General features: G+C 48.9%; 1 protein-coding gene across 3 annotated transcripts in view; it reads right to left on the reverse strand.

Moving 5' to 3' along the window:
- Positions 1–12,008, reverse strand: part of MCM8 (minichromosome maintenance 8 homologous recombination repair factor) — a 169,259-nt gene that overhangs the window by 132,898 nt on the left and 24,353 nt on the right. For all 3 annotated transcript variants that reach the window (XM_033938266.1, XM_033938265.1, XM_033938264.1), the window contains one exon: positions 3,967–4,070. In XM_033938266.1, the coding sequence (XP_033794157.1) occupies positions 3,967–4,070 (104 nt within the window). The remainder of the gene's footprint in view (positions 1–3,966; positions 4,071–12,008) is intronic.

Below are 12,008 nucleotides of genomic sequence, written 5' to 3' on the forward strand. Positions count from 1 at the left end.
GAAACGCTGCTCTCTATGGAAAAGCAAAAGGGCCATGGGATCATCCGCTACACAGGACAGACACTCCCCCACCTCTAAATCATGCAGTTCCTACAAATTCCCATCCACTACTGAGCACATGAGAGGGGACATATCGGGCCTCACAGCGGGGTCTACCGCCGCTGCGGTTTCCATCCTGCACCTTTTTGCACTCTGAGCATTGACTCCAGCCATCCCTGAAAGCTGGTCTGTTAAAAGGCAAACATCCTGAGAACCAACCCTGGCCTGAGCCAGCGAGGATTCACATAAAATAAAAGCCTGAAGCAACAACAAGACAAACTCAGGAGAAATAGCATCACCGAATACCCCTTTCGCATCAGCGTCGGATTCGGCATGCTCTGCCCCAAAGACACTACGGCCAGGGCAGGATTAATTCTTCGAGGTCCCCTAGGCACACAAGTACACTGGGCCCCCCTGGGCTTCCTCCACCCCACCCCAATTTATCTGTTTTCTTATTTACTTCTTTATTTCCACTTGTATTTCTGTTTTTTTTTAATTCAAAACAAAGATTAGCGTATCAGTGCACAGTTTTTCTTCTATGCAACCCCCAAACATCTCTGCAAAAATCCCCCTTCCTTCCCTTCCCACCTACTTACCCCGGACTTTAACTCTGAACCCTTTCCATACATATATAAAAGTGTTAAAATATATTGTAAAACAGTAATACTATCCGAAATATAAATCTATATTAATAACCAAGTTTACAATACCTCTCAACTGCCTCACTCTACATCAATCAACTGTAACCCATATGTATGTATAAACAACCAAATCTGCAACTCCTCTAGTAAGTTCCACTCCACGTATGTTAGCTTGTAACGAAACAAAAAGGAAAGCAGTCCACCAAAGAATCCAACATATAACAAAAGATGATTGCCAGAAAATAAGGAGATTCAAATCAGGTTTATTCAAGGTGTTCCCAAGAACCATCAAAACAACAAAAGAACCAAAGGTCCAACTTCGTCTGCAGTGAAAAAACAGACCAGAGCAAACAAACCAAAACTGCAGACTTGTACACGGTGCAGGCAAATTTTATTTTGACAAATAAATCTTAACTAAAAACCTTTTACCAGACAGGGGACCCAACACGGTCCGTGTTTCGGACAACCTTCATCAGGGGTCAATGGTAATAAAGGTAAAAAGAAATATATCACAAAAAGAAGCCTGGAAAAATAGCGTTTGGTAGCACACCAGTGAATCTCTGAAATGCACTACAAGTTCGTCACAGTAAAAAAAAGGTTCCCAAGAACCATGCCTGATAAAGCTAGTCAACGCTAACAAAAAACCATGTCTTCCATACACACAGATGCATTTGAGGAAAAGGAAAGAGGGTACGAAGCCTCGAACAACAGCATATACAAACACAACACTCCTTCGCCTAGTATGGAATATGTAATCACAAACTAACCCCTCCACCTTTTACAAAACTGTAGTGTGGTTTATAGCCAGGTAACAGCTCAGATGCTCATAGAATTCTGAGCATCAAAGTTGTTACCACCACGGCTGGCACTAACAAATGCTCTACGGTTTTGTAAAAGAGGGGATAAAATAGAAATACGTAAACAAAGGTTAAATTGAACTACAATGCAACACCACAGAAACAGCGATGCATGCCTCCTGAAGCAAAAAAATAAATAAATAGAACATTTTTTTCTAACTTTGTCTTCTCTGGTTTTTGCTTTCCTCATCTTCTTGTTACTATCTTTCTTTCATCCACTGTCTACCCTCTCTCTGCCCCTTCTATATGGCATCTTCTCTCCTTCTATGCCCCTTCCAGAAACTGTATGCCTCCCCCTTCCATCTCTCCCTTCACCCCCATTGGTCTGGCATTAATCTTCTTCCCTTCCCTCCTCCAATGGTCTGGCATCTTTCTCCTCTCCTTCCCTCTCCTACACCCCCATGGTCTGGCATATCACTCTCTCCTCTCCCTTCCCCCCACTTCCATCAGCATCTGTTCCCTTTCTCTCCTTCCAACCCAATTCCATCCAGTATCCTTTCCCCTTATGTCTCTCTCCCCTTTCCCTGCACACCAATTCCATCAGCATCTGCCCCCTTTCTCTCCCTCCACCACCCTTATATGCTCCTATGCTCCTTTAACTCTCCCTCCAAACCAATGCTATGCAGCAAAGTCCCGCAATGACTGCAACTGCCGGTTCCGCTCAGGAAGAAGTAAGTGACATTAGAGGGGGTGGACCGGCAGACACAGGGAGTTGCAGAAAGGTCTCGCGATGACTGGCTGCCAGTCCACCTCATCCAACGTCACGTACTTCTTCCAGAGCAGAGCCAGCAGACACAGTCATAACAGGACCTTCCAATACTTCAGCGTGGCTGCTGACTCTGCTCCAGAATAAGTACGGCAGCCGCGCTGAGATGTAGGTCCCATTGTAGAGTAGGGAGGAAGGTTCTGAACACGTCTGGCTATGCACCTGGGGCGGTTCCGCCTCCCCCCCCACCAGTACACCACTGCCTCCAGCAGCGTCAGCAGCAGCACTGCTGGAGGGAGGTTTGTCGGTCGGGGATGGGCCGGGGCAACAATGCTGCTGCCAGTGAATCCAGCGAGGGGGAGCCCAAACAGCCCTAAAGCAGCTCTCCGGCGGGCCCCCCTGACCATTTCGAGCCCTAGGCCCATGCCTGGCTCTGACTACGGTGCCAGTGCCCGTGGCTGCCACTAAATCCTGTACATGTCCCGATGCCCCCAACACCAAGAGGCCTGCTGAAGCAGGCGACAGAAGCAAAGAAGCATCAGCTGCGTGGGAAACCACGCTGCCTCCGCTGCCATATTGGAATCCATGAGGACACCGTCCAAGCAGTCCACTGTGCAGAGGCCCAGCAGTGACCACCGTTTCCTACAGCGCGAGCACTGTTTAACACCTGCCACGGCCATGATCAACACCTAGAAAAAGCATCAATGAAAAGCGCACACTGAATATGCCGCACACACGCGCCGATCATACATGCACAATAAAAATACTTACAATTTGCCAAATTTGGCAGGGACAGTAGTTGCAGTGTGTTAGCGAAGGATAGTGCAAAACACTACTCCCTCAAAATGGTCTCTCACTTTTTTTTTTAAACCAACTGGGAAAGAAGAAAAAATGCAAAGATCCATAGCAAACCCTCAATCACTGGAGGGAGGGTGAGGAAGGGACCTGGGGGGGCCCAGTTGTAACCCCCAAAGCTCTCACCACTTAGCCAGACACCCCTGCACTAACTGAAGCCGTAGCAACATTAGTAAAATTCACTTTTTTTTCAGTGAATTTAACTGATTTTCAGACAGTGAAGCCAGGAGCTCAAGAAATGGCATCCATCTGCCTGCTAGAGATATACTACATGTCCAGGAGAGATCCCATCCAAGAGGATCACCTGCAATTCAGTTCTCTATCTCCACCTACTGGGAGATCCCACCTGTGGCATCCCACTAGTCTCTGTCATCTGCTGCTGTTGCTAAGGAATCTGTAATTCTGCAAGCAACATTTTGGAATACCCCTAACATCCATGGTCAAACCCCTTTTTGAGATATACACTATGGGAGTTAGGCACCTTATCTTATATAATAGCGCATGCAAATTTTAATGAATGCCAATTATCAATAGTTGGTTGTTAGCATCCAATTATTGTTGACTCAGATCTCATTATCCAATTTCTTATCTGCGCGCACCTCTGAAGCCCAAAGTTGGGCATACAATTTTGGGAATGATATATAGAATCCAGGAGTATGTTTCCATTATAATCTACCTTGAATATTAAAAGTAACTTTAAAATATTATTTTTCTATTTATTATCTTTAAAATGAATCATCTTAACAAACATGCTATTTTAAATGAAAACAAAAAATAAAATTAGAAATAAAACAAATGGCAAAACATTTTGATATTGCCAATTCTCTGCATTCTATTAGAGAAAAAAATGTTCCTTGACGTTTAATACCTTGAATGGACATAAGGTACATTTACAATAGGTGCTTCATCTCTAGGTAGTCCTTCTTGCTCCTGTAATTCAGCTGCATGTCTTTCAAGGTCTTTTGTGAGTACCTTAATATGAAAAAATGATAAAAATAGCTAAAAATCAACTTTATGGTCAAGAATGATCTACAATTTGTTTTTAAGAAGCATCTGCTTCCAAGATAAAATCTTTATCGGAAGCTTCTATACTGCTATTAATGTCTGGGGGGGTCAATTCAGAGCGGTTTTCACAGATATTTAATGAATTTTAAATACAGATTCAGGTGGATTCCACTGTGATTGTTGTTGGCGTCCCAACTACTTGGCTAGGGTGCCATGTTTGCATTTGCATTATTACACTATTATTACACTTATATACGTATACTATGGGCTCCTTTTACGAAGCCGTGCTAGCGGATTTAACACGCGTGACTTTTCATCACGCACTAACCCCCACGCTGGCCGAAAAACTACCACCTGCTCAAGAGGAGGCGGTAGCGGCTAGCATGGCTGGCAGTTTAGCGCGCGGTATTACGCGCATTAAACCGCTACCGTGCCTTCGTAAAAGGAGTCCTATGTTTACACAGGATTACAGTTTATCATTATACTAAGTATCCATTTACTACAATATATTCCCCATACTTTTTGGCTTCCCTGGGCCGCATTGGATGAAAAAAATTTTTCTGGGGTCGCACAAACACTAACACTAGCTGATAAGCCAAAAAAAAAGGTTGAGCAGGTCCCAAATTTGCAATCACTAATATAGAAGATGTACATATCTAATAATAAATCTTCATTAAAGGGACACTGTGGAGAGGAACCCAAAAAAGCAGTAATACCCTGACTGAGTGATCCTCCATGTGTACCGCTGACAGTGGGAGCAGCCACAGGCTTCCGCATTCCCACTCTGATGAGCAGGGATGCGCGCTCCTGGTTCTCTCATTCACTTCTATTACAGCTACGGTGAGCCTCTTCAGAGGTGAGCCTCATCAGAGCGGGGATGCTGAATCAGCTGTCAGCAGCGCACGTGGAGGATTGTTCAGTCAGGGTACATACTACTGCTTTTTTGGGCCTCCCACTTTGAGCTTAGGCTCCCTAGCTGTAGCTAGTAGGGATCCCCAAACTTCACCAACTGATGGCCACCTTCTCCCCCTCCAACTTCACAAGTTCTGCAGTTGGCAGCAATATTGCAGAGCTGCTGCCTTCCTCCTCCCTGCCCCCTCCCCCCTTGACTTTCATGCATGCATGAAAGCAGTGACAGCTTGAGGATATTGCCATTGGTTGTAAAGCGTGGAGATTTTGATTTGCCAGACTGGAGGAAGATGTCTTCAGTTGTCAGGGCTTGGGAATCCCCATTAGCTCAAGTATTTATAAATTGCTCTTAGGCAAGGAGAAACTTTGGTGCCCATCCACTAATTTTGGGCTCCAGTCCCTCTCCCAAATCAGCTGAATATGACTACGCCACTGAATACAAAAATAATTGTGATGCACATATCCCAAAGATAACATATTCCAGTTAATAAATTCAAAATAAAACAATTTTTTCTACCTTGTTGTCTGGAAGTTTTGTTTTTTCATCATCTTGGTCCCAGTTTCTCTTTTTGCTTTTTGTGTATCTTCAACTAATTCTCTTTCCAGTGTCTGCTGTCCACTTTATTCTCCTCTTTTCATTCCATTTCCTCCTTATGCCTATCTCCAATATATTGATTTTTCCCTTTCAGCTTTCTTAACTTTTTTTTATTTTTTGCCTCTGTCCACTCAAATCTTGTCTTCATTCTCATCCTTCTTCTTTTTAAATGTTCAGCTACCTCTCAATTCTCCATCTTTTCTCAATACCTAACTCTCCCATTTCCCATCTCACTCCTTTCCCAGCCTCCTATTTCCCGCTAACTACTCCCCATTACCACATTTCTACCACTGTACTCACTGCTCTCTCACTCATCTTGCCATCTCCCTTTTGACCTCATCCACATGGCTTACCACTTTCAGAATCCCCCTCCCTCTCTCTTCTGGTCAGGCTATAACTCTCTTTCCATCTTCCCTAATATAACCTAGTAAAGAGTTCAATATTTGTTGAGGAGATGTTCTATGCTGTTGAGTTCTCTGCAAAATAGTAAGCCAATGCTCGTTTGCTGTACAGAGTGTGAAGAGCCATTTCCCCAGGGTGAGAATGAAGCTTAGGAAAAAATACTGGAAGTACAATAGATTGGTTAAGGTGGAATTCCATGACGACCTTTGGAAGAAACATGGGATGGGTGCGAAGCACCAATTTGTCATGGTGGAAAACTGTGAAAGGGGGTCTGCCACCAGCACTTGAAGCTCACTGACTCATCGAGCTGAAGTAAAGGAGATGAGAAAAGCCACTTTCCAAGTAAGGTTCGAAGGAGGCCTCATCAATCTAGCAAGAACCACATTACGGTCCCAAACCAATGGAGGTGGCTTGAGAGGTGGTTTGACACTGAAAAGACCTTTCATAAATCTGGACACAAGAGGATGAACACTGAGAGGTTTACCATTAACTGGTCTGTGAAAAGCATTGATAGCACTGAAATGAACTCTAACTGAAGTGGTTTTGAGACCTAAATTGGATAAATGTAGAAGATACTCCAATACTGAAGATACATTGGTGGATTTAGCCTCATGATGATGAAGGGGAGGAGCCAGCGCGGCACACGCGGTGCCTTAGAGGAGGGAAGGAGCATCGTAGCTGAAGTTCAGCTTCAGCTAGGAGAGGGGCAGCGTTTGGTGCCGAACAGGCGGAGGGAAAGAGGAGACAGGGCTCGGGGAAGCGGCGAGAGTTCGCTCCGCCCCCCCCAACGCGTCAGAGCCAGTGCCGGACTCCCCCTTAAAGGGGAGGAGCCAGCGCGGCACACGCGGTGCCTTAGAGGAGGGAAGGAGCATCGTAGCTGAAGTTCAGCTTCAGCTAGGAGAGGGGCAGCGTTTGGTGCCGAACAGGCGGAGGGAAAGAGGAGACAGGGCTCGGGGAAGCAGCGAGAGTTCGCTCCGCCCCCCCCAACGCGTCAGAGCCAGTGCCGGACTCCCCCTTAAAAGGGAGGAGCCAGCGCGGCACACGCGTGCCTTAGAGGAGGGAAGGAGCATCGTAGCTGAAGTTCAGCTTCAGCTAGGAGAGGGGCAGCGTTTGGTGCCGAACAGGCGGAGGGAAAGAGGAGACAGGGCTCGGGGAAGCGGCGAGAGTTCGCTCCGCCCCCCCCAACGCGTCAGAGCCAGTGCCGGACTCCCCCTTAAAGGGGAGGAGCCAGCGCGGCACACGCGGTGCCTTAGAGGAGGGAAGGAGCATCGTAGCTGAAGTTCAGCTTCAGCTAGGAGAGGGGCAGCGTTTGGTGCCGAACAGGCGGAGGGAAAGAGGAGACAGGGCTCGGGGAAGCGGCGAGAGTTCGCTCCGCCCCCCCCAACGCGTCAGAGCCAGTGCCGGACTCCCCCTTAAAGGGGAGGAGCCAGCGCGGCACACGCGGTGCCTTAGAGGAGGGAAGGAGCATCGTAGCTAAAGTTCAGCTTCAGCTAGGAGAGGGGCAGCGTTTGGTGCCGAACAGGCGGAGGGAAAGAGGAGACAGGGCTCGGGGAAGCGGCGAGAGTTCGCTCCGCCCCCCCCAACGCGTCAGAGCCAGTGCCGGACTCCCCCTTAAAGGGGAGGAGCCAGCGCGGCACACGCGGTGCCTTAGAGGAGGGAAGGAGCATCGTAGCTGAAGTTCAGCTTCAGCTAGGAGAGGGGCAGCGTTTGGTGCCGAACAGGCGGAGGGAAAGAGGAGACAGGGCTCGGGGAAGCGGCGAGAGTTCGCTCCGCCCCCCCCAACGCGTCAGAGCCAGTGCCGGACTCCCCCTTAAAGGGGAGGAGCCAACGGCGCCCAGCCATTCGGCGCTCGGCGAAGGCGAGCGGCAAAGGCGCTCGCCTTAGCGAGAGCGCCTTTGCGAAGGAGCCTTGAGAAGGAGCCCAGGCAGCCCAGCAGCAAACCTAACTTTAACCTAAAAAACAAACAAACAAACAAAAAAAAACATATATAACTTCTTCTCTCCACTTTCTTCTTTCTCTACCCTTTCAGCCTCTCATTCTTCTCTCTCTCTCTACTCTTTCAGCTAGCTGTACGCCGGAAACCACTCTCAACCACAGAGGGACCGTAGGAGCAAGGAGAAAGAAATGGAGGCTACAGGAACCCAGCAGAGCTACCCAGTTTACTGCATCGAGTGTCATATGTATGACTACCTCCCCTCCGGGAGGCGGGCATACATATGCGGTCGGTGTCAGGAGCTGGATAGCCTGAGGATGGAGGTCGGCAGATTGAAGGTCAAGGTCCAGGAACTGGAGGGACTACGCAACATAGAGGAGACGAGCTGGTCAAACAAGGACACAGAAGGAGAAGGCCTCATTGTAGACCAGGTGAGGGACCTCGAGAGATTCATCGAGGAGGCCTATAGGAAGGTGGAAGGACAGGACCAGCAGCTGTACAGACGGATGTCAGCAGACGAGACCCAGGATCTACAAGGCGACACCGGGGAAGGACCTAGCGGAGGAGGAACCACACGAGGGGAGGAGACCGTGACTCACCGAGACCCCGAGGGAGAGACACCACACTACACAGAGGACACGGACCTGAGAAAGAGGAGGTTGCTGAGGAAAGGGAAGTCTGCTATTGTGGTGGGAGACTCGATCTTGAGAGAGGTAGATAGTCACATAGCTGGAGGAAGGGAGGACCGGCTAGTGACTTGTCTCCCAGGGGCCAAGATACGAGACGTCACTGACAGGATCGAGAGGATCCTGGAAGGAGCAGAGACAGAGGAGACTGCGGTGATAATCCACGTCGGAACAAATGATGTGAGCCGGAGGAATTTCAGCATGGCCACGCTGACTGACCAGTTCAGGTTCCTGGGGCGTAAACTGAAGCAGAATACCCGGAGGATAGCATTCTCAGAGATCCTGCCTGTACCGAGAGCAGATGCAAAGAGGCAGGCAGACCTCCAGGCTGTAAATACATGGTTGAGGAGATGGTGCCAGGAGGAGGGTTTCCACTTTGTGAGGAATTGGACTTCGTTCTGGGAAAAGAGTAGGCTCTACCGGCGGGACGGCCTGCACCTGAGCACAGAGGGAACTAGACTACTGGCCACCAATGTGAGGAAGGAGATCGAGAGGGCTTTAAACTGAGGAGAGGGGGAAAGCCGACAGCTGATCTGATGTTGACGCTTCGGGCAACAGTATCCAGAACAGATGCTGAACGGGCTGACTGCATGGAGGATGTAGAGAAACCGATGGATCTTATGATCAGACAGCGAGGGAAACAACAGGTAAAGGGAGCTTGCGGGGAGGAGACTAAGGGGCATGGGGACACAGGGGGACTGGGTGGCACAAGGGCGAAAACGGAGGGCAATATAGGGGTGACACAAGGCGAGGGGGATCGAACAGAGGCCAGGGCCCAAGAGGGGGCAGGAAAACCCGGAGGAAAAGCGGGGAAGTGGGGTGACGGGAATGTGGGGAAACTGAAAGCTACGAGGGTAAAAGCTGGGGGCAAAGCAGAAATACAGGAAACAGGAGAGGCGGCCCTGGTAAATGCAGAGGTGGAGGAAAAACGACGGGACCTGCGATGCTTTTACGCAAATGCAAGAAGCCTCACAGCCAAGATGGGTGAACTAGAGGTCGTGGCCAAGGGGGAGGACCTGGATATAATTGGAATTACAGAAACATGGTGGACAGAGGAGAATCATTGGGATGTAGCGCTGCCGGGGTACAAACTCTACAGAAAGGACAGGACCCACAAGAAGGGGGGAGGCATAGCACTATATATAAAGGACTCTATCTACTCGGTCAGGATGGATATGGCAACGAAGGCAGAGGGGCTGGAATCGATATGGGTCAAATTACCAGGAAACAAGGGTGCAGGCATAAAACTGGGGCTGTACTATCGCCCACCTGGTACACCGGAAGGAGTCGGACACGACTTGGAAGCTGAACTGAGACAGGAGTGCAGGACTGGAAGTGTGACAGTGATGGGGGACTTCAACTACCCGGGGATAGACTGGAGTACGGGTCACTCCAACTGCACTAGGGAAACAGGATTTGTAGAAACTGTGAGGGACTGCTTCATGGAGCAACTGGTCAGGGAACCGACGCGAGGGAGTGCTACTCTTGACCTCATCCTGAACGGACTAGGGGGGCCTGCAAGTGGGGTAGAAGTGGGAGGACCACTAGGCAACAGTGACCACAATGTGATCAGATTCACATTAGAAAGGGGGACACCCACTGTAAGGAGGACCGCAACAACTGCGCTCAACTTCAAGAAAGGGAACTATGTTGCTATGAGGGAAGTGGTGAGGAGGAAGCTCAAAAACATCTATAGGATGGAGACTGTGGAAAACGCCTGGACCCTATTCAGGGACACCCTGCAGGAAGCACAAAGAAGGTACGTCCCCAGTTTCAGGAAAGGCTGCAAGAACAAGAGGTCAAAGGACCCAGTTTGGATCTCAATAGAAGTAAAGAGAGCAATAAATGACAAAAAAGTATCCTTCCGGAGATGGAAAAAGGACCCAACGGAGGAAAATCACCAGGCGCACAGAAATTGCCAAAAGGAATGCCACCGAGAGGTTAGAAAAGCAAAAGGAAAATACGAAGAGGGGCTGGCCAGGGAGGCGAAAAACTTCAAGGCATTCTTCAGTTACGTAAAAGGGAAGCGACCAGCAAGAGATGAGGTGGGGCCGTTGGACGATGGGGATAGGAAGGGTGTGATTAAGGAGGATAAAGAGATAGCTGAGAGGTTGAACACGTTCTTCTCATCTGTTTTCACGAGAGAAGATATATCTAATATACCGGACTCAGAGGAGCTCATGAGTGGGGAACAGGCTAAAAAATTGGAGCACATAGAGGTAAGTAAGGAGGATGTCCTCAGACAGATAGACAGGTTAAAATGCGGCAAATCACCGGGTCCGGACGGGATCCACCCAAGGGTTCTGAAGGAACTAAGACAAGAAATAGCGGGCACAATCCAGCATGTTTGCAACCTATCCTTAAGAACTGGAGAGGTACCAGAGGACTGGAGACTGGCGAATGTCACGCCTATCTTCAAGAAGGGATCGAGGGGTGACCCCGGGAACTACAGGCCGGTGAGCCTGACTTCAATTATAGGGAAGATGGTGGAAGCTATGATCAAGGACAGCATTTGCGAGCACATTGAGGGAAATGGCCTACTGAGAAAAAGCCAGCACGGATTCTGTAAGGGAAGTTCGTGCTTAACGAACCTTCTGTACTTCTTTGAGGAAATAAGCAGTCGGGTGGACAATGGGGAACCCGTCGACATCATTTACCTCGATTTCCAAAAGGCTTTCGACAAGGTTCCACATGAAAGGCTGCTTAGGAAGCTATGGAGCCACGGGGTGAGAGGGGATGTGCACAGATGGATCGAGCACTGGTTGTCGGGTAGACTGCAGAGGGTCGGAGTAAAGGGCCAATTTTCTGACTGGCAGGGAGTCACGAGCGGTGTGCCACAGGGATCAGTGCTGGGGCCGTTACTCTTCAACATATTTATCAATGACCTGGAAAAGGAGGCAAAGTGCGAGGTTATAAAATTTGCAGACGACACCAAACTGTGCGGCAGAGTTAGCTCCAGGGAAGAGTGTGAGGACCTGCAAAGGGACCTAGACAGGCTGGAAGACTGGGCAAACAAATGGCAAATGCGCTTTAACGTAAAAAAATGCAAGGTCATGCATATAGGGAAAAAGAACCCGTTGTTCAACTACAAAATGGGGGGGGCATTGTTAGGAGAAAGCAGTCTTGAGAGAGACTTGGGTGTGCTGGTGGATGCATCACTGAAGCCATCTGCACAGTGCGCAGCGGCCTCGAAAAAAGCCAACAGGATGCTGGGCATCATAAAGAGGGGCATAACAACCAGGACGCGGGAAGTCATCATGCCATTGTATCGATCGATGGTGCGTCCTCATCTGGAATACTGCGTTCAGTATTGGTCGCCGTACCTCAAGAAAGACATGGCGGTACTTGAGAGAGTCCAAAGGAGAGCAACGAAACTGGTA

This window comes from Geotrypetes seraphini, chromosome 3 (genome assembly GCF_902459505.1).
Source record: "Geotrypetes seraphini chromosome 3, aGeoSer1.1, whole genome shotgun sequence".
NCBI lineage: Eukaryota > Metazoa > Chordata > Amphibia > Gymnophiona > Dermophiidae > Geotrypetes > Geotrypetes seraphini.